Source organism: Podarcis melisellensis, assembly GCF_964234715.1.
Source record: "Podarcis melisellensis genome assembly, chromosome: 6".
NCBI lineage: Eukaryota > Metazoa > Chordata > Lepidosauria > Squamata > Lacertidae > Podarcis > Podarcis melisellensis.
The window spans coordinates 96,735,509-96,756,076 of NC_138538.1; the positions used below are offsets into that span (position 1 = coordinate 96,735,509).

The window sequence follows — 20,568 nt, forward strand, 5'->3', positions numbered from 1 at the left end:
CCAAATGAATGCAACCGAACACTGGTTGCATTCATTTGGATCTTTCCTCCACTTGCGTTCAATATAGAGGAATGATTTTTGAAGTTATTTGAAGCCTACCCAGTGAGTGGCAGGGAAGACAGCAAAAAAGGCCTACTTTGCTGCCTCCATGGCATCCTCATCATGTCATCCGGCAGAACTTTTCCAGACTGGACAGGGCCTTTTACAGGATGGCCCAGAGGAGGTGGCGGGACCAACAGTAGCTGCTGTGACTTGTTTGCAAAACATTTTGAGGATAAAATTGCTTGCGTCCACCAAGACAATTGACTCTGCTGTTACAGGAGATGAATCCCATGGGGTGTCCAGAGCACAGTCTAGTCCTGCTGTGTTTCTGCAAGGTGGCTGCATCAGGTGCGCTCAGATCATGTCCTGGGATCACAAGGGCAGCTGCACAGCTGCAACGGGGGGGGGGGGGGATACTTCGCCCATGGGAAATCAAACTATTGAGTGAACCCCTTCATGCCAGGGGATGCTACTGATAGAAGGGGAATGCCCAACGTTCATTTAAAGCATTTAAAACAGCTTCCCACTGATGTTTGAATGGCAGAGTAGCACTGTCTGCGTAGGACAGCATTTCTGTTTTCCTACTCCCATGCATCCATCTTTCACTCTGCTTAAAATACAAACTACAGTGGTGCCCCGCAAGACGAATGCCTCGCAAGACGAAAAACTCGCTAGACGAAAGAGTTTTCCGTTTTTGAGGTGCTTCGCAAGACGAATTTCCCTATGGGCTTGCTTCGCAAGACGAAAACGTCTTGCGAGTTTTTTTCCTTCCCCCCCTTTTTCTAAGCCGCTAAGAGCATTAATCCGCTAAGCCGCTAAAGGCCGTGCTTCGCAAGACGAAAAAACCGCTAGACAAAGAGACTCGCGGAATGAATTATTTTCGTCTTGCGAGGCACCACTGTACTTCGAGTTCTTGGAAAGAATCTATGGTGGGAAGGGATGTTGACCAATCTTAGGGCTCATCCAGACTTCCGCTTGTCCTGCCACTTTCCCCAGGGAAAGCCCACTCTTTACCGCTGAATCCTAGCAAAGGTGAACTGGATTTTCCAGATTGGCATCCAAGGTGGGTCACAAGAGGAGCACTTCTTCCATGCAAACACATGGAAAGGGTTAAGAAAGGGGTCCCCAAATGCATGTTTGGGTCAAAAGTGGAGCCAGGGCACAAACCAGCTCGACTTTGCTCTTTAGTAGGCAATGCCACACAACCTAATGACAGGACTACCCCTCCCCCCGAATGCCCACTTCTGAAATAAGGACACAGCGACCCTTCATTTCATTTATTATTTGAGAAACATCCTGCTCTGAGGAGTACAAAGGCTTCAGGAAACACGTAACGGGGAAAGACAAATGCTGCAGTGACGTAAAGACACGGCAACTAAAAGGAGAGCAAAGGCATTATAAAAACCACGCTGGGGTGGGCAGGGACTGGACTGTAAGACTTTTTGGTTTCTTTCAGCACTTCAGCTTCATGACAGCCAAAAGATACATCTCTAGAGAGGTTTGCATTGCAAAAGGCAAAAGCCAGGGTGGGGTGGGGGTGAGGAGCCGAGGTTCTTAACTGTCCCAAGTGGAAGAAACTCATTGCCATGAGGAATGGTGGCGAAAGCCTGGTCTGGCTTTGCTATTTTTTATGCTGTGGGCTGTTGCACCTTGCAAGAAGTTGCTTCTCTAGTTCCAGGAGCTTCTCGTAAAGCTTCTCTGCGGTATCTTCACTGAGATCCATCTGAAAGAGACAGCTGTGATCAGGACAGATTCCATAGAACCAGCAGTGTTTTCTTTCCTTTACCACAAGCCCCCCACCCCCCACCCCCAGAGGAGACCCCAGAGCCATCCCTTCCATCAGCTAAAGGAACCTAGGAACTGTACACCACAGTTGCTGGCTCTGACCCAACTGCAGAGGTGCGTAGTAGGCGGTCCCAGCTGCTTTCTTGGGGACATGAAGGTGGCAGGCGGCTGGCACTTCTCACTGCAAAGCCCCTGGGTTGCAAAATGGCAGGAGCAAGTGGGGAGTGTTGATGCGATCGCAGCCTGCTTGTGGCCATGCAGTGGGAGACAACGCTGGCTTGGATGGGTCTTTGATCTAGTCCAGCAAGACACATCTTTCGCAGGTAAGTAACATTTAAAAATAAATGTAAGTTTTAGCCCTTCCTATCTCCAAAGCTCCAGGCGAGTAACATTCATTTCTATGAGGCTTTCTGCAGTGGAACTTTCTGGAAGATTCTGCTGCCTCTTAATGGAACTCAGAACCCCCTCCAAGACAGCTGCCTTGCCTTGCCTCATGACGTGGGTCCTCCATGATTTCCCACGGCGTAGCCTGCACCAAAAGCATGAAAGCAATACAGTGGTACCTTGGGTTAAGTACTTAATTCTTTCCGGAAGTCTGTTCTTAACCTGAAGCACCACTTTAGCTAATGGGGCCTCCTGCTGCCACTGCACCGCTGGAGCCCAATTTCTGTTCTCATCCTGAAGCAAAGTTCTTAACCTGAAGCACTATTTCTGGGTTAGTGGAGTGTGTAACCTGAAGCGTATGTAACCTGAGGTACCACTGTACTCGTGACAACACAATGCACACGAAGGGGTCTACTTACCTTGCGGATCTCAACGTAGTTCTTCCCAAAGAATGTGGTGCAGCTGTGAAATTTCACCAGGGGGTCCAGCAACTCGGGCTTCTGCTTGAACAGCCAAACCTAGAAAGGGGATGCAAACAAGTGAGCAGTTCTTTCCTTGAAAGTGCGTTTGACTCAAGACAACCGCTGCCAGTGCTGAAAACCTCTGTGGGGCTGGATTTGGATCTAAAGGGGCTCAAACGAGATAACCCCATCATGTAAGCTGCCAGGGAGCCAACAGGCACTCTCCCAATGCTCCTCTCTGGACTTGGTGCAGAAGGTAGAATTAGAACCACTGTAATACAGTGCCCCCAATTCCCAGTCCAGGAGGATACCATAGTCAATGGTATCAAATGTCAACAAGAGATCAAGAAGGTAGAACAATGGCGCACTCCCCCCCCCAGCAGTCCCCACTCTCTGCAGAGGTGATCCATCAGGGTGATCAAGGCCAACTCAGTTCCATGGCTAGGCCTGAACACAGATTCCAATGGATCTAAATAACCTGTGTCCTCCAAGAATGCCTGTATCTGCCCCACCACAGCCCTCTCCACCACCTTCCCCCCAAAGGAGGTACTGGCAACTGGCTGAGAGCTGTTCCCATCTGAAGGGTCCAGAGTGATCAGGGCAACTGCCTGTTTCATCTTGCTGTTCCATTGTCAGATAAGGACTCCACTAGCTTTCTCCTCTGGAAAATTCCCCAGAGCCTTCAGGAACACATCGAGTTCCCTCAGTCTGCAAAGGTGAGACATCTGAATGTGTCCACCACTAGTCGTCAGTCCAAACTGAAGCAGATCATGATCTGACCATGACAAGGGAGGGCGTGGCACTGCCCCATCCTCATCCCGTCCTTCATATCACTTGGGGCAAAGACTACATCTTTGCTCTGCCCGGTGTGTTGGAACCATGACCAACCGAGAAAGAGCCATGGTAGTCACGAAGTCTTGTGCCAGCAGCCTCTGGGTGGACATTGAAGTCCCCTAGGGCCTGTTGTTATATAGTGAGACAGGCCCTGGACCACTCCCCCCACCCCCACCAAGCGGCATTCACTCAGCCAGCCATGAAGCAACATCCCACACTATGATCAGCACAAACACACTCCTACCAGCAGGCAGGTATCAATCAGATCAAACAAACGGATGCAGCAAACGCGCATGCACAGACACAGTTGCTGGCTGGGAGTGCAGACCAGAGTTGGCCCTACTCACATCACAGGGTGGGTGAGGGTGGGAGCAGCCAACACGTTCCCCAGGAGAGGAAAGAAAGTGGCTGTGAACCTCTTGGTACATCGGCTATTGCAAGGCAAACGCGATGGATCAGACAGGCACAATGTACAACATGTCAGTGCCAAAGCATCTTACCAGTGCTTCTGCTCCATTGTACGGCGTCAGTGTATACGTGTTGGTAAAAAGGCGGAACTGGAGTTGCGGGGAGAGAAAAGCAAGAAGTCAGTTCTCTTCTTTCTACTCCATGGCACTGAAGCTGGGGAAGCAGCTCCAGGAGGGCAAGGAAAACACCACCAGCCTCTGCCCCCAAATAGCAGCCATATCCCTCTCTCATCCCACTAGAACTTGAAGACGCCCAGCAAAGCTGAAGGTTGCAAGTTTCAGGGCAGACCCAGCGCCAGATAACGAAGGAGGCTGCTCCCTCAAGAGGCAGGGATGGCTACCAATTTGGATGGCTTTAAAAGGGGAGACCAATTCCTGGAGGAGAAGCCACAATGGCCATGTTCGGCTTCCACTGTCTGGTTGCTGTCCATCCCAAGTGGGAGAGGGCTCTGGTGCTCAGGTCCCACTATGGGGCTCCCGTGGGCACTTGGTGGGCGACTCCGAGAACAGGGTGCTGGAGTAGAGGGGCCCTGGCTGACCTGAGAGGCTCTTCTTAGGGTCTGACCCCAAACAAGAAAGAGACAAAAAGGGCTTCCTCTATAGTAAAATACAGTGGTACCTCAGGTTAAGTACTTACTTCGTTCCGGAGGTCCGTTCTTAACCTGAAACTGTTCTTAACCTGAAGCACCACTTTAGCTAATGGGGCCTCCTGCTGCCCCCACGCCGCTGCTGCACAATTTCTGTTCACATCCTGAAGCAAAGTTCTTAACCCAGTACTATTTCTGGGTTAGTGGAGTCTGTAACCTGAAGCGTCTGTAACCCAAGGTACCACTGTATACTGTAAAGTCTGATCGTGCCATATGCTTGTATTTGTTCCACTGACCACTTCAGCTTTTCTCTCTGCTTACAAGGGAATCTGAATCAGCCTCTAGTTCCTAGAACTTAAGGGTTTGCTGCAGTTTCTGAAGACCATCTCACTCACCAGCCACAGAATGGGGAAAAATAACTTCCACACGAAAGGAGGCAAAATCTCAAACGTCATGTTGGTCATCACAACACCTGGACACACAACGCTAGAATACATGCCCTGTTGAGAGAGTGGGGGGAGAGAGAAAGAGATGGCTCCATGGGGCCACACTGTGACACACACAACTGCTGGCAGACACCCACACTCACACCACCTAGACAGGGCTTGTGCCAGGTTTGTAACAGAAAGAGGTGCAAGCTTTAAAAATATTCCCTCCTGGTTTTGTTAACTTACTATTCTGCCCTTTCTACATGTGAATGGCATAAACTAGCACAAGAATTACTTCTGAATGGGAGGCGGAAATCCTGCATTTGGCTGACTTCAGAGCTGTGAAACCTGAGAGGTTTCCCCTGCCCATTCATTAGAAACCACTTTCTCTGCTATTGTGGAAGGATGGAGTGGAAAGAACGGCATCCCCAAGTCACTGCTTTACATGTGATTGCATGTCCGTGTGAAGGAAGCTGGTCTCCAGAAATCCCTCACCCCCCAAAAAACATAAAGCCGCTGTGCAATTTCCAAAAGGACATAAACAGCAAAGGCACGACAAGGAGAGCAACAGGGTGGAGATGTGGATACAGCGCTTTTCTTTTTCTTCCTCCCCTCCAAAGCACCCAGTGAAACATCACCACACACATTGTGGAGGGGGGACCCCAGTCGCAAAATGCACTTCAGGGCACCCACTGTTGGGATACTGCCAGGGAGACAAAGGCCATCATGCCCCCAAGCCGTCTCCGTTGCGATCCATCGACCTCCCGTAGATAACGCAGTATCAGTCAATTAGCGACAGGAGCCCCAGAAATAGCTTGCCACATTCCAGAGCTCGTGCACGCTCTGTCAGCAGATACGTACAGCGAAAGGTGCACTCAGGAGAGCATATTTACAAGTTTATTCAACGTTGGTCAAAACAAAGAGAAAACATGACTGCCTGCTACGATGTCTCAGGCACAGAGAGAAAACAAAAGCATATACAAAAGCATAAACTTCCTGTGAACAGGAAATAAGCAGACTCTGTGACTCACAAAGCCTGCTCCCTTTTAAGGTGGAACGGAAATATCCTAACACCCACATGCCAGTGGAAAGCGATATTATGTTGGATTTTTATGTCCTCCTAACAAATTATTCATAGATTGGGAGAATCTGAATAAAACAGTGAAGGTGGGCCTTGTGGGCTGCCAGTTGGATGAGGTACTGTGTGGACATCACATAGCAGAAGCTTCTAGTCCACATTAAATTATGGTGTGGACTAGGCCTCTGACTCATGTGGGGAAGGAGGGCAGACAGAATGGAAAGGGCTTGGTGGGGAGGAACAGATGTGCCACAGTGCAGCAGTCTGACCCAGAGAAGGGAGATCAGGGTTCAACTCCTGACTGGGTAGCCTTGGACAGCCTAAGCGACTTTCCAGGGTCATTGTGACTATTAAAATAGGACCCAGAGGAACAGCAATACACCTTGCCAAATTGCTCTCAGCTCTTAAAGGCATTTTAGAAAAAGAACTGTTTTATCATGAAATTGCTATTGGCCATGGTCAATTTTATTTCACCCCAATATGGAAAGAACATTTTACAGGGGGTGTTGCAAACATAAATAAGACAAGACTGTGATACATCTTGCATATTTTTAACACACTCCATGGGTGACAGTGTATAATGCTGTCCAAGACAATGGCAAAATCTGAACCAAAGTACCCAAAGTTTGTATTTATTCATTTTCTTGTGCTTATATCCTACCCTTCATCGCAACAGGAGCAGAGAGCAACAATGACATTGGCAGCAACATCACATATACAAAGATCTTGGTAAATAACAATGCTTTTACCTTGCATCTCAATGAGTCCAATGTGGGGGGAGAACCAAATGTAATTTGGGAAGGAGTCCCATAATTTTGGGGCCACCACTGAGAATGCAGTCTCATTTTGTCACCCACACAGCACAAAAAAGCTAAAATTCTATGTCCTGTATAAATTATGCAAATTAAAGTAATTTGCTCAAGATCCCTTAGTCTGCATGGCTTATTTTGCTTTCACTATTCACAAGAAGGGGAAATAGAAGAATAGTCAATCTGATAAAAGCCCCCCTTTCTCCACCCTCAAAATTCAGGCATATGACCAGACATTGTCTGTTAACTTGAAAGCTTGTTTTTGCAGCCATGTGGATTAGGAACCTACTTTTAAAAAAGGAAAAGACAGATTCTCAGGAATTCTGTAGCCAGTATCAAATTCTGTGGCTTGTACTGAGTTTGTGCTGAACTCTCAAAACATTTGAGTACATTTGTTCCAGGGATTGAGCAGGGGTTCAGAAAAGTCGCAATACAATGGGAGGAATGAGAGTCACACGACATCAAGTGTTCCACCACCACAAGCGTTTCCGCTTGCCAGACGGAGCGGCCCCTTCACTCTTCTCACCACATTCTGGGGGTCCCCCCAACCCACACACCTCAGAGCCAATTTGGGAGGCATGAGGTGTGTAGAGGGGGCACACTTCGCCAGCTTTCCTGAAAAGAATGCCACCTTCTTTTGCTTTCGGTCGGAAGGGCCAGTGGACACAGATGGGATGAGCAGCATTTTGGAAGGACTAGGATAGGGTGCTCTCACCTGCTTGTTGAACCGGTTGTTCAGAGCCACACTTGTAAGGTCAGTAGCATATTTAGAAGAGCTGTAGGCCTCCTTGCCTTGCCTGTGCTGAAAGTCCTCAAGGCTGAAGTTAGATTTGCAGGCATTGACTGAAGAGGTCCAGACAAGTTTGCTGGGCTTTTCAGTGCAGCAGAGCAGAGGCTCCAGGTTCCGGATCTGCAAAAATGAAGACTTTAGCAAGGCTCCGGGTTCCTTCCTCAAGAATCTAGAACAGAGGTTCCCAAACTGTGGTCCACAGACCACTAGTGGTCCACCAGGGTCTTTCAGGTGGTCCACAGTATGCCTGTGGATTTGTGTTTGGAGACAGGACATCCATCGCATTAAATATTTATATTGATTTTTAACTGTTTTAATTGCTTCTTTTATTTCTTATATTGTATTTAAATTTTGGATTTGAAGAAATTTAAATTGTAATACTGTACAATGTGAAATAAAAGCAGCAATAAAAATACGGTTAAAATAATTATAAATATTTAATATATTTAATATCAGAATTCAAAGTGTAATATAATATATAAAAAACAAAAGGAGCAATAAAAATAAAATTAAAAATCATACAGCACCTAGCATAGTGCACTACAAATTACTACAAAGGGCAAAAAATCATTGTCCACTAAGCCCCTCGTAACCCCCGATACAGATCCTTCCTCACAAGTTCTACTTGCAAGAAGTATGTTCTGCATTTTCATCTGTGAAAGAAAAAAAGATTATAAATCAGAATGAGTCTAGCACAGACTCAATAGCTATCCTCCTCCTATTGGCATCTTAATTTTTTTAAATCAATGTTATTTTCAGAATACAGTGTTACCTCCGGTTACGAACTTAATTTGTTCCGGAGGTCAGGTCTTAAGCTGAAACTGTTCTTAACATGAGGCGCGCTTTTGCTAATGGGGCCTCCCGCTGCCACCACGCGACTTCTGCTTGCATCCCAGGGCAAAGTTCAACAACAACAACAACAACAATATTTATTACGGCCATAGGCCCATACAGGTAAAAACAACACATAAATAACAGCTTGTGCACATGGGTAAAAAAAAAACAGTCGCTAAAACACCACAGTAACAATAAAATACTATAAAATGGAATGGCATATGACGCCTTAGTTAGTTTGTAGTGCTCCTTGGCGTCGCTTTTGGGTAAGGACAGCGACCAGGAACCTAGCCACATTCAGGGTCGTATGGGTATCCTTATCCTGCAAAATTTGAGCAAGGTGGAATTTTGGTGGGGTACCCTCTAGTTTCTGTATGATTGATCCCAACAGATTTGCCCGTGGCACATTGAACAGGGGGCAAGTGAACATGATGTGCTGGAGCGACTCCGGCGTCTCCTTATCACATTCACACGTGGTGGGGGCTTGGCCCTTTGAGAATCTATGTCTCAGGACGTTGGAGGGAAAAACGTTGAACCTCGCTTTGGTGAAGGCCAGTCTATGGGCAACAGTCGAGAGGGAGGAGAGGTATGATGGAACACAGTAAGTTAAAGTGATACCAATGTTCTGGGGCGAAAGTTCGCAACTAGGGGCATCTACTTCCGGGTTAGCGGAGCTCGTTACCCGAAGCATTCTCAAGGAGGACGGTACGTAAACCGAGGTTCCACTGTATACATTCTAAAACAAAGCTGACCCATACTCAACAGAACCAAGAGGATTTCTCCAAAGATCCCTAAAATACTTTACAAATGTATTTACTTTCCTGTCCATACAACATGACTTATAACGGTATACACTGGAAAAACATATTCTTCTTAAGTGAGCCACAAGTCAGCATAGACCTTTGGAACGGGTCTTTGGTTTCCGATTTCACAGCACGGGCATGAAATTGTAACACAGCACTTTGCATCTTCACTCGCCTGACAGCGTCGCCACTGTCCTTGGACAAGAGGTTTCGCCCTTCTTGACAGTTAAGGTTCCACCTGCTTTGCAAGTAAAACCTACACCTTCACGATTGTGTTGCCCCAACTCACCCCTGCCTCTCCTGCCACCAGGCACACATCACAATTATGCACTGCAATAGGAGCCCACAGACAGAGAATCTGACACAGGGAGGACCAGTCAGTGTGCTCACTACCCTGCTGATTGCAAGATGCCACAAACTTTGATTATCCATTCTGCAAAAGTAAAGAGGAGTCAAATACATTAGCTCCATGCAGTGGACACTAAAGGAAATGACAGGATAAAATTAGGGAGATAAAGCTATTATACTGGCCCTCTATTGTTAATATTTTTTTGCCCTGTGTGGCCAAATGGCAGCTTACAAGATTGCCTCTAAACATTGTTTGCTGGAAGTTCACTGAAAGGACCAGCAGTGAGTTCAGTCCTGAAGTCAATGAGGCAGAAATTTTGGCCAGCTTTTCTGTCAGCTACAACCCGTTGTGAAATTGGCAGATCACATCCAGAAAGTCAAACCAGAGGCTGCTGGTGCAGAATTAAGCCCTCATGCTAAAAAAGCAACCACACCAAAACAAATCTACTGAGACTTCTTCAGTTTTTGAGAATTAGCACACTAAATTTAATATTCTGAGACCAGCAACAGCCACCAAAGATGAGAGCTAGAGATATTACACTACCGTGACTGGCAAAGGACTGGCAAACTTACCTATGCAAATAGGCATCCTTATTCTTACCTGTGGAAGGCTCAGCGGATATACCAATGTATTAACTAAAGAGGTGAGAGCTTGTTCACAACCATCTTTAAGTAGGGCAATGTTCCACAATACATAGATCACCTAGAATAATGTCTTGCAATACATGTACAAACACCCAGATAACATCTGCACAACACCAGGATGTGTGACACAAACTAGGTAAAAGCTTCCCTACCAGAACAAAATGTCCGAAGAGATTTGTTTCAAAGACCTCCTGAAGGTTGTCTGCAGTGACCCTGTCCTCTTGGCTCATCAGCCCCTCTGCCGTAGTCAGCATCTGGTATGCCCTCCTGAAAACAGGGGAAGAGGTTAGAGCATAGAAGAGAGGACTGCTGCCCTTAAGAGAAACCGCCAACCAATATTATGGTCCTTGCAACTAAATGTGAGTGTGGGTGGAGATGGCTTATGCCGGCAAAAAGGAAGCAATCTTTGGGAAATGAGAGAAACTGTAGCTGGTTTTTATTTGGAACGTTGTTAAACTGTGATCCAAGGACTACCACTAATCCCAGTCCCCATGATTACAATGAAAGGAACAGAAGAACAAGTAAAATAAATATAAGAGCCAGAATGTTATTGGATGTTTTAATTACATGCTGAAGAGGCGGTTGGTTTTTTAAATGCTAAACTGAAAAGTCTTTATGTTAGTTGCCCGGTTGGCCACTGGTGGAAACAGGATGTTGGATGAGATGAACTCTTGGCTGGATCCAGCTGTGCCCTTGTGTTCTTTTCAGCACTGCAAGCAGTTGCAGGAAATTTGTGTGAACCCCCTAGCTGTGTGCACAGCTTTCCTCTGGATCACATCCACAAAGGGCAAATATAATAGTTGTGTTTGAATTTGAGAGATTCTTCAAGCAGTCTCCCAGGTTGCGGCTGTTAAGAAGCAAACCAAAATGGCGGCCTGCAGTTCAGCCAAGAGCTGCTACTCTAGAACAAAGATTTCAGAAACAGTGGCCACATTCACATGGATTGTTGAACAAGCTATGATGAGACTCAGAGGAAAGAAATCACAGCTTGGCTTGCTCAATTTTGTGTATTTCTCCCTCCTGTCTGTTATCCCAAAACCATCACATTGCTCCTGTAACTGGCATTGCTTCCCCATCACCAGCTTCCTTACAATTGGACAGTTGCGCAATCAAAGTGAGAAATTTTCACAGATTTTCAACTGCTCTCCACATGCCCCAAGCCAAACCAGCTGCCCAGCACAGACACACACCATGCTGCCTTAAGATCAGAAATTCAGAATCCATTAAGTGACAGGGGAGACTTTTGCCCTGCAGGTCTCCTGACAACATCCCTATTAGTTTGGGGTTTTTTTAAAGTATTTTGCTGGCTGAAGTGATATAATTTGTGGGTAAGTGTAATGATCAGGATAGCCAACTTTAAAAAGTTGTTGTGTTTTCAACACAACAGTCATGTATAGACAGCAAAGTAGCAAAGCAGGTCAAACCTCTTTCAATTTTATTTCCATTGGCATCACAACCTGAGGCGAGAGACCTACTTCTGGAAAAGTAACACAAAGAGCTGCTTAGCCTGGGGAGTAGCTTTGTTCTCCCACGGGTCTTGCCTCACACCTGCTTGGGACAGGACACCCAAACAAAGGCTACAAAACCAAGATGCTGGCGCAGGCGTCATGAAAAACCAAAAAAGCCAAGAATGAGCCATGGTTTCAAATCATGATTTGCTGTCTGGAAATAAACCATGGTTAGTGTGGGGTGGAATCAGACACTTAAAAAAACAACCACCCACAGTTGAGCTAAATGAACCATGGCTTTGTGTTATGTGTGAACAAAGCCTATGAGGTGCCTGATACTTCGGGATTCTTGTGGTAGAAAGCCAGGTGTGTGTCTGGAAATAATTAGCAATGGGTCAGAGGAAAAGTGGAGTTGTCCACTTCTATAACAGGAACAAAGCTAGCAGAAAGTATATTGCAGTTGGCAGGAAACCTAAAACAGAAAGCAGATTTGATGTTATTTTTGATTGGCAGAATGCACAGCAGTGTGAGGTAGCAGGGATCCATCCTGTTGCCAGAGAGAGCCAACGGCTACAGCTACCTTAGATAAGTAACAATACCTGGTTGTTGATTCCTCAGCAGTATAACCTACCTTGGAGGCTCATCATCAGAACACACAAGATGAAGATAGCAAACAACTTTATGCAAATAAGGACTGCTACATAAAACCAAGACAGAAATGTAGTTCCCGTGTCACAAAGGAAGTAGCACATACTGGGCAAAAGAGGACTTTGCTTCATTTTGTTCCACTTGAGGATGTTCCATCACTGAAGCTAGACAGGTTTGGGGCTGGTCAGTGTTTGGATGGGAGACTGCATGGGAAACCCATGTGTCTTGCTTTGAACTCCTTAGAGGAAGAGCAGGATACAAGTGTAAATAGAACAGGCAGTTGTTAGGTTACAGGTTAGATATTTTAAGCCGTTTCAGGATTCTTCTCTGGGAACACTAGCTCAATGCATTTCAGTAGTCTAACAAGGAAATCACACTCGGTTTGACAAAATGCAGATTACAGAAAATACACGTCAATGGTGTTCTCACAGTTCGAATTTGTGTGCGTCTTCCCCACTTCTAAAAAGGATGAACTCAAAAATTGGGAAAAAAGAAAAAGGAATGAGTGCAGGCACAGAAAGTAAAACAGGTAAATATTAAGACATTGCAGCTTGGATAACTGAGAAAGCACACAGGATAACATGCCGCCCAGAGCTCCTGAGCCTTTGACAGTTGTGTATAAGGAGGAATTTTGGCAGATGCAGCTTATCGTGTCAAAGGGGTGAACAAGGGGCTGCACCTGCTGAAATGCCTTCTTCTATTCAGTAATTAAAGAGAGACTGGAACCTTCCCTTCCCTTGCATTTGAGGGCACAATCTGTGGCTCACAAGAACTTGATAGAATCCAGAAATTAGGGGGGAAAACAAGAAACTCTCTAGTATACATGGTTCAGAGATGCATTTGAAAATGTGGGGAGTCTCAGTCAAGGCGTCAAGTACCAATGCCCAAACGAAAGTATTCCCAACTCTCATATGTTTAGGTTCATACATCAAGACATTTCTCAAGGTCCAGCCCGTGTTTTTGATGCAAACGTTTTAATTTTTATTCTCACAGTCCTTTTTTGGACTTACCCTTCTAGTAAGCTCACAGACTAAAAAGATGGAGGCTGGGAAAAGAACACGATAGAAAAGAGCAGAAACACAATGGGGGAAAAGAACGAGGAGTTAAAGGTTGAAAGCAGGTAAGTCTCAGCCACTATTTCAATATATAATTCTATTTCAAAATAAAGTCAAATGAAAGTGCCTGTCTCTTGGGAGACAGGGCCAGCCAAAGGACAGAACAAGGAACAGTGCGAGGCAACAGAGATGAAGAGACAGAAGCAGCACTCTTAGGTTTGGCAGACAGGATGAGGCCAACAGAATGGTGAGAATTTGGAAGGACAAAGGTCAAAGAACAAGAGACGAGAGATGAAGGCAAGATCTTGAAAGCAAGCAGCAAGAGTTTACGGCAAATGGGACACGGAAAAGGGAGACAGCGAAAAGGAGAGAGGAAATAGGATCCTCAACTTATTCCAGATACAGATATTGTAACAGGACTGCTAGACAGTCTTCCTGTGTTTCCAACTACACTGACAAGGGCAAGTGAACTGCAAACGTCACACATGTTCCAGGGTAGGTTTGTTGCTGTCTTACTGGTCTAGCCACCTGTTCAACATAAAAGCACTGTTCCTGTCACACAGAGGTAGGTAAGTATGAGTGTGTGTAGCTGGATTCAGTCAATTTGTTTCATGGGGAGGGGGGGAAGACTAACAAATATTAGCATTACTACTTAGTGCAGACCCATAGATATTAATGGGACATAAGTCAGTCAGGTAACTAAAGTTTCATTGAGTTCCATGGGCTGAATTATACTACACAGGTGCACTATGGGTCTACTCAAAGTATGACAGGACTCAGGATCCAACCCATATATTTAGGCAGATCCCAACTCGAGTCCCCGTCCCTCTGCAGGCTCCTCTGTGCATGTTTAAGGGGGCTCAGGCAGACTGACACCAATTGTGTCTTAATGGTGTCATTCTCCCTCCTTCTTCACATTACTTCTCTCTCTCTCTCTCTCTCTCTCTCTCTCTCTCTCTCTCTCTCTCTCTCTCTCCCTGAACAGAATATAAAACTTCACACATCTGACAAAGTGGATGCAAATCCTTGAAAGAGAGATTGTTAGACTTTACACGTCACAAGAGTCTGTGGTTTTTGCAGCAGCAGGCTGACAAGGCAACCCTTCTGAACACACACACACATATAAGCGAACATAAATACCAGTGTGAACTCACTGTGCAATTTTATTATTAATTATTAATTTACACACCACTTATATGCCAAAATGGCTTCCGATACACTTGGCTTCTAATATGTTTCACATTAGGAACATTGGAAGTGGAGGCCTTGAGGTGGAGGGTGGGGGGTCACCACCTTGAGAGGTAGAATCAGAAAGAACTGGGCTTTGTTTGGTTTTATTCCTTGTTTACTCCTCAGTGCTGTCGCATAATCAAATGTACCTCTGCAGCAGTGAAGGGTAACAAGCAACTAAACAAACAAATACACACACTCTGAAGAAGCTTCGCTTTTTCTAACCTCTAATAAGAGCCTATTAATTTTCTTCCTGTATTATACGCAGGAAAGGAATTGCAATGCTAAGAGGGTAGCCTTGAGTCAGACAAACTGCAGCATTCTGCCTCAGAAGAGAAATGTTCACATTCCATAACTTTAGGTTTGTAACATGTGGGGTGGAGGCCGGATAAAGAGTGAGGTCAAGGCTTTGTTTCCCTGGACAACCCTGCCTAAGTAACTCCGTGTCCTCCCCTCCTATCCACAAAGCCAGGCAGAAAATGAAGACGAGCGACGGAACAGTTAGATATATAACATACCTGGAGAAGATGCCACGTATGAATGCCCATAAACTGATACGTGGATTTACCATGATCCCAGCATTCAAAAAGAGATAATCCAAACGATGAAATCTACACCAAAACAAAAAAGGTGGTTATTGAAAGGGTGGGAAAGCAGCATTAATTGGCAATTAAACAGAACTGGGGTGCCCCAGAATTTATAATATATTTATTTTTAATAGGATTCATACACCAATCATCCCAAACCTCTAAGTAGTTTATATAAAAGTTTGTAATTTCTCCCCCTAATGTCTGGTCCAACACCAAATCTTTCTGGGGAAGCACACTAGGGGTGAATTCTCATAATCAAGAGGTCAAGCTTGCCCTAAACTGTTTTAGGCTGCAGGCTGGAATGCTCTTCCATTTGGGGGAGGAGGGGCAGAAACCTCCCTACATACAGAAAGCTAGTATGCCAGGGGATTATGATGAAACATTTCCCCATAGATACTTACTTTCTACCAGCAATGAGTTTTTTCATAGAGTACAGTAGAACATTTCAGCATATAATGAAGACTTGATTCTGCCAGTTGTGCAAACCACTTCTCTTGGCCATCACACATCACGCAATCACATCTCGGAACAGGTCCAGTTCAAGTAAGAAAAGCAAGTCCTGGAAAGGTGATGAGTTAAGGAAGCAGCTCCCTGGAGGACAGCCACAGCACAGGCAGCCTAACCAAACCATTCCCGCTCCCCCGACATACCTTGCCTTGATCTCTTCCGCAGCACGTAAGACAGAGGCCATCTTGCTAACATCTATTTGAACTATGCTGACATCTGCACTGGGGAAGCAGGACAACAGGTGGTTCCGGGTGGCATTTGCCTTCTCCAGGTTCCTGCAGGCCAAACACACGTGGAGGCTGGCATCTTCCTGGAGGAGACGCTCACACAGCGCAGATCCAATTCCACTGCAACAGTAAGAGCACAGGATCAGGGCCAGCCACAGAGCGTCCAGCATCACAACTCCATACAATTGAAGGCTTCTCCCGGTCTCAGGGAGCCCTTCCTTTGACGACCAAAAGAGCAACACCTCCCAGATAGGTTAAGTGCAACATGCCCAGCCTGCCATGTGGCCCAATATGACACTACTTTCCGAGATCCAAACTGAAAACACTCCCTTCGGAACAAAACCAAGAACTTGTGCAGTTTCAAGGGTCTCTCCTCTTCCTTCTGGGTATTTTGCACAGCCCCACATGAAATAATGTGCCTTCACAATTAGTGAGCGGGACATTTGAGAAGCCTCTGACGATTGCCCTTCTTGGCTTATTAAAACTAGCAGGGAGGAGAGGTCCATCTGAGTCTAGAAGGTTGCAAATTCCTCCATGAAAGAGGGAGAGTAGGACTGTGACAATGACATGTGTCTGAACCCACATTTGAGTTCACCATTCACATGCAATCATACACACATTGCCAACAATTGTGACCACATTTGCTATGAATATGTGTTAATCCTTAATTTGATGCCAACAAGCAGTTTTCACAGAGAGGGAATAAAGTTTACATGAAACCAACATGGCAGCATATATAAATTCTGCTTCAGACAGCAAAATTACAATTTAAGCAGGCAGCATATCCTGCCCTACACAGACACCATGATCTAAAGAGTGAAAGAATGCCTAACTAGTCTCAAAAGCCTACAGAAAGTAAGTGTGACAATTTGCCACAGAAACCATGGAATGGCTATATAAACTCAGTTCATAAGTATGTAAAGCTATCTGGATATCCGCTAGGAAGACACAAGTTTGCTCTGATGGAGCCCCAATAGGAAACACCTCAAGCAAGAACAAGGACTTGACCCCAAGACTGTGATTTCAAACCTGAGAGGAAGGCATAGGGCATAGAACCAAGGACTGAAGGAGGAGGACAGTTCACTCATGCAAGGGCGAAACTAGCCTTTTTTTTTAAAAAAAAATAACCATCTGGGGCAAAAATTAAAATAAAAATCCTGCTAGCACTGCACTTAAGAAGATATCAACTAGGAATCAGTTATCTAGGTAGGTAAGGGAAACCTGGAAAGCTTTCAAATGGAGGTACACAACTACGAAAGCCATGCATTCAAATGACACTTGGAAAGCTTTGCAGAGGCCAAAAGGGAGCCCTGGATCTTGATTATGCATCCTTCTGAGCAGGAACCCCAGGAACTCACAGTTTCACGATACACAGGTTCAGTGATCTGAAAGCAGCTGTACTGAACTTTCAGAGATGAACCATTTTGGGGGTAGTTTTCCAGGAGAAGGAAAATGTCCATAGGAATAGTATGCAAAATTTTCTCAGGGCAATATAAGCTTGTCTAGCTGTTTGTCTAGCTGATACAAACCCAGAATTATAATAAAGTAACCGCTTGCTTCACTGTGAAGGAAGGAACGGAGGCAGTGGCTGAACTGAAGAGCAGAAGGCAGCAGAGCAGACTGGCCTGGAGGGGACTGCAAATCAAGGCTGCAGTAGCTTGGCTAGTGGCAAGTCAAGGGCTACACTGGGAGGACTACTTCTTACTCTAATCATTCACCACCCATACAGCTAACTGTGGCTCATCTTGAATGAGCAGCATCCTGGTGCATGCTGCTGAAGTGCACTCCCTTCTTATCCCCAGCCAGGAAGAAATAAACCAGAGCTTTGGCTTGGCATTTTATGTTAACCAGCAGCAAACTGAGAACAACTCAGTTTCCGCTCAAGCTTTCTTTGGAGCAGTGGTTCCCAGCATTTTTGGCCATGCACCCACCTAAGCATCTCTAAAATCCTGACACCCCCCTTTATTCTAAACTAAAAACCCCAGAACACTTTTACATATGCTCACAATGCAGGCGCTTCAGACCCTTCACTAGAAGATGCCCCACTGAATTCAATGGGGCTTAAACTCTCAGCGAAGTGAAATTGGGACTCTAGTTTTAGGCTGCCGTCCTGTACACACTTACCTGAAAGTACACCCCACTGAACTCAATGAAGCTTATTCCTTTTGAGTGGCTATGTACAGGATTGCACCCTTGGTTGTTGTTTCCCCATACCTTTGCTATCTCTACAATACCTTTTGAGGTGGGATAACCAGCACTGCACATGGCATTCCAAATATGGCCACACCATGGATTTACAAATATTGGCTGTTGTGTTTTCAATAATGTACAGAGGTGAGATTCAAGACTTCAAGACAAAACAAAAAAGTTCTCTAAGAAGCAAGATATAAAGCACATTACAATAATGTTAAAATCCAGTGATAAACTTTGATTCCAGACACTATTAGTGCCTCTCAATGTTTATCAAATCTACAAAGCAGAGCTCCCAGTTCCCGGGGAAAGAGTGAGCTTGGAGGGGGCTTCGAAAGGGCTGCAGCCCCAGGCAGCCTCTGCCCCCAGGAGCTCAGTCAGGAGAGCACGAGGCGCGTCACCCCAGAGCTGCAGGTTCGAGCCCCGCGCGGGGAAGGCTTCCTGCCGGGCAGGACTAGATGACCCTGGTGGTCCCTTCCAACTGACAGCTCTGCAGTTCTGCGCCTCGTGTGGCTTTGACGCCCCGCCGGACCCTCTCTCAGCGCCCCGTCCCAGCCCCGCGCTCCCCGCCCAGCGGGCGCTCCTTCGTTCTCCGCGCCGCCGAGTCTCCCCTTCCCAGCGCGGCTCCCCCGCGCCGCCGCCGGGAGGGTCCTCCGAGGAGAGCAGCCTGGCGAGGAGGAATACCTGGAGGGTCCCCCGAGGAGCCCCCGCTCTTACCTGCTGGCGCCGGTGACAACGGCCACCTTCTGCATGGCGAGCGGCGGCTGGAGGCTGGAGGCGAGCGCCGCGGGACGAGCCGCCCGAAGCCGGGCTTGGCCCCGCCCAGGCCCCGCCCCCGCTCCAAACCCCGCCCCTCCCCGCCTCCCTGGCCGAATCAGAGGGCTCTCTCGGGGCCGAGCGGCCAAGTGGCGTGACGGTAGCCCGATGGCGGGGCAGGCGGCAAAGGGAGGCCGGGCCGGGCCTGGGAGAGGGCGCCAGGCCCGTCCATCACCGCCCCTCGGGCTCCTCATTGGCTGGCTGGGCCGTAAGGAAGTCGGGGGCTGGAGGCGGGCCAGGAAGAGGAGCGGCGTGGGGGGGGGGGGTCTGGGCGCAGCGCGGCCCCTTAGGACTCCGGAGGCGCCTTTCTCCCCCCGGAGCCCCGGAGAGCCGAGGGGCCGCGCTGAGCGAGGGGCTTTCAGCTGTAAAGATTAAGTAAAAAGAAAAGAAAGGTTGAAAATTAAATGAAAATGAAGGGAGAGGATTTGCTGAATTAAGAATTGGAATACAAAAAGGGGAGGTATGAGGAGGTCGGGGAAGTAAGGTATAAGAAATCAAGGGAATGAAATTTTACTTGTTTATAAATTGTTTTTAATTTTGTATTTTTTATATTTGATATGTTTTTTGTTTGTGTTTTGTTTTTATTATTGTTTTTTCTGTATAATTTTTGAAATGCTAATAAATATCTTTTTAAAAAAAAAGAGAGAGAAGGGCCCTCCCGGAAAACACGGCTGCCAGATTTCAAAAAGTGAAATGCTTCTTTGGGGCCAAAGGTGTCAAACTTTTCTTAGTTTTGCGAAGGCATTTGGCTAATTAAACGAACTATGGCCTTTTAAGCTGTGTGTGTCGGGATTGTTTTTGTTTGTTACCACGGTATGTATTTTTGTGTTTTTATATTGTAAACTACCCTGTGATCCTCAAATGAAGGATGGTACATAAAAATATATAAATATGAATAAATAAAACACATGCATGCTTCTCTGGCTGAGATGAAGCCAGTAGCCACAAGAAGCTCGGCCCTTCTCAGGTATAGGCCAACTTCAAGCCTTTGGGGAACAAGTCTTTGGCTTTTTGCTGTTTTCTATATGTATTTTAAAAAGAATGTTTTAAATACTAGTGTTCTTTTAATGGCACATATCTTTGTTTTGACAACTTACAGTTTTTACTGAATGTTTAAGCATATTTACTCAGAAGTCCCATTGATCTTATTGAGATCTACTCCTTAGTAAGTATGTTTAGGATTACAGCTTTAGGTCCATACATTTGGTTGGAAAGGTAAGATAGAAATAGATTTAATAATGAGTGAATAAATAAATAGGAAAGGTTTTCAGTGATGTTTTTAATAGGGTTACTTATTTAATTATTTTTGTTTATTGTGTGCTGTGAGCCCTGCACTGTGAGAAAGGTGGGATATAAACAAACAAACAAATAACAGTACACACTGAAGGTAATTTCCCCACTTTCTCTATAGTTTTACTTTACAACATTGTGCTCCATTCCACCTGGAACTACAGTAGGCTGTATTTGTATTTCCACTTATTTAAGAATATTTTAAAACATTGTTGGATAATCTCAGTTAATCTACACTTGTTGCTCACTTTATGCCCATTCAGCATAAAGGC

General features: G+C 45.9%; 1 protein-coding gene and 1 long non-coding RNA gene across 4 annotated transcripts; one reads left to right on the forward strand and one right to left on the reverse strand.

Annotated features, from left to right (window-relative positions):
• Positions 1-1,304: 1,304 nt before the first annotated feature.
• On the reverse strand, positions 1,305-19,017 carry HSD17B7 (hydroxysteroid 17-beta dehydrogenase 7). 3 transcript variants are annotated; one of them, XM_081915328.1, is made up of 10 exons: positions 18,908-19,017; positions 15,917-16,120; positions 15,195-15,287; positions 12,498-12,629; positions 10,448-10,562; positions 7,591-7,785; positions 4,956-5,060; positions 4,007-4,063; positions 2,631-2,729; positions 1,305-1,765 (listed from the first exon to the last, which is right to left on the reverse strand). In XM_081915328.1, the coding sequence occupies exons 1-10, from the start codon at positions 18,940-18,942 to the stop codon at positions 1,664-1,666; spliced, it is 1,137 nt and encodes a 378-aa protein (XP_081771454.1). In that variant the 5' UTR covers positions 18,943-19,017; the 3' UTR covers positions 1,305-1,663. The 3 variants fall into 3 exon arrangements, with proteins under 3 accessions (XP_081771454.1, XP_081771455.1, XP_081771456.1); XM_081915329.1 differs by lacking the exon at positions 12,498-12,629; XM_081915330.1 differs by lacking the exon at positions 15,917-16,120 and having other exon boundaries at positions 18,908-18,957.
• LOC309372091 lies at positions 12,636-15,356 on the forward strand. Its single transcript, XR_014169404.1, has 2 exons — positions 12,636-13,511; positions 15,145-15,356. It is a non-coding gene; the product is annotated as an uncharacterized lncRNA (long non-coding RNA).
• Positions 19,018-20,568: the final 1,551 nt, after the last annotated feature.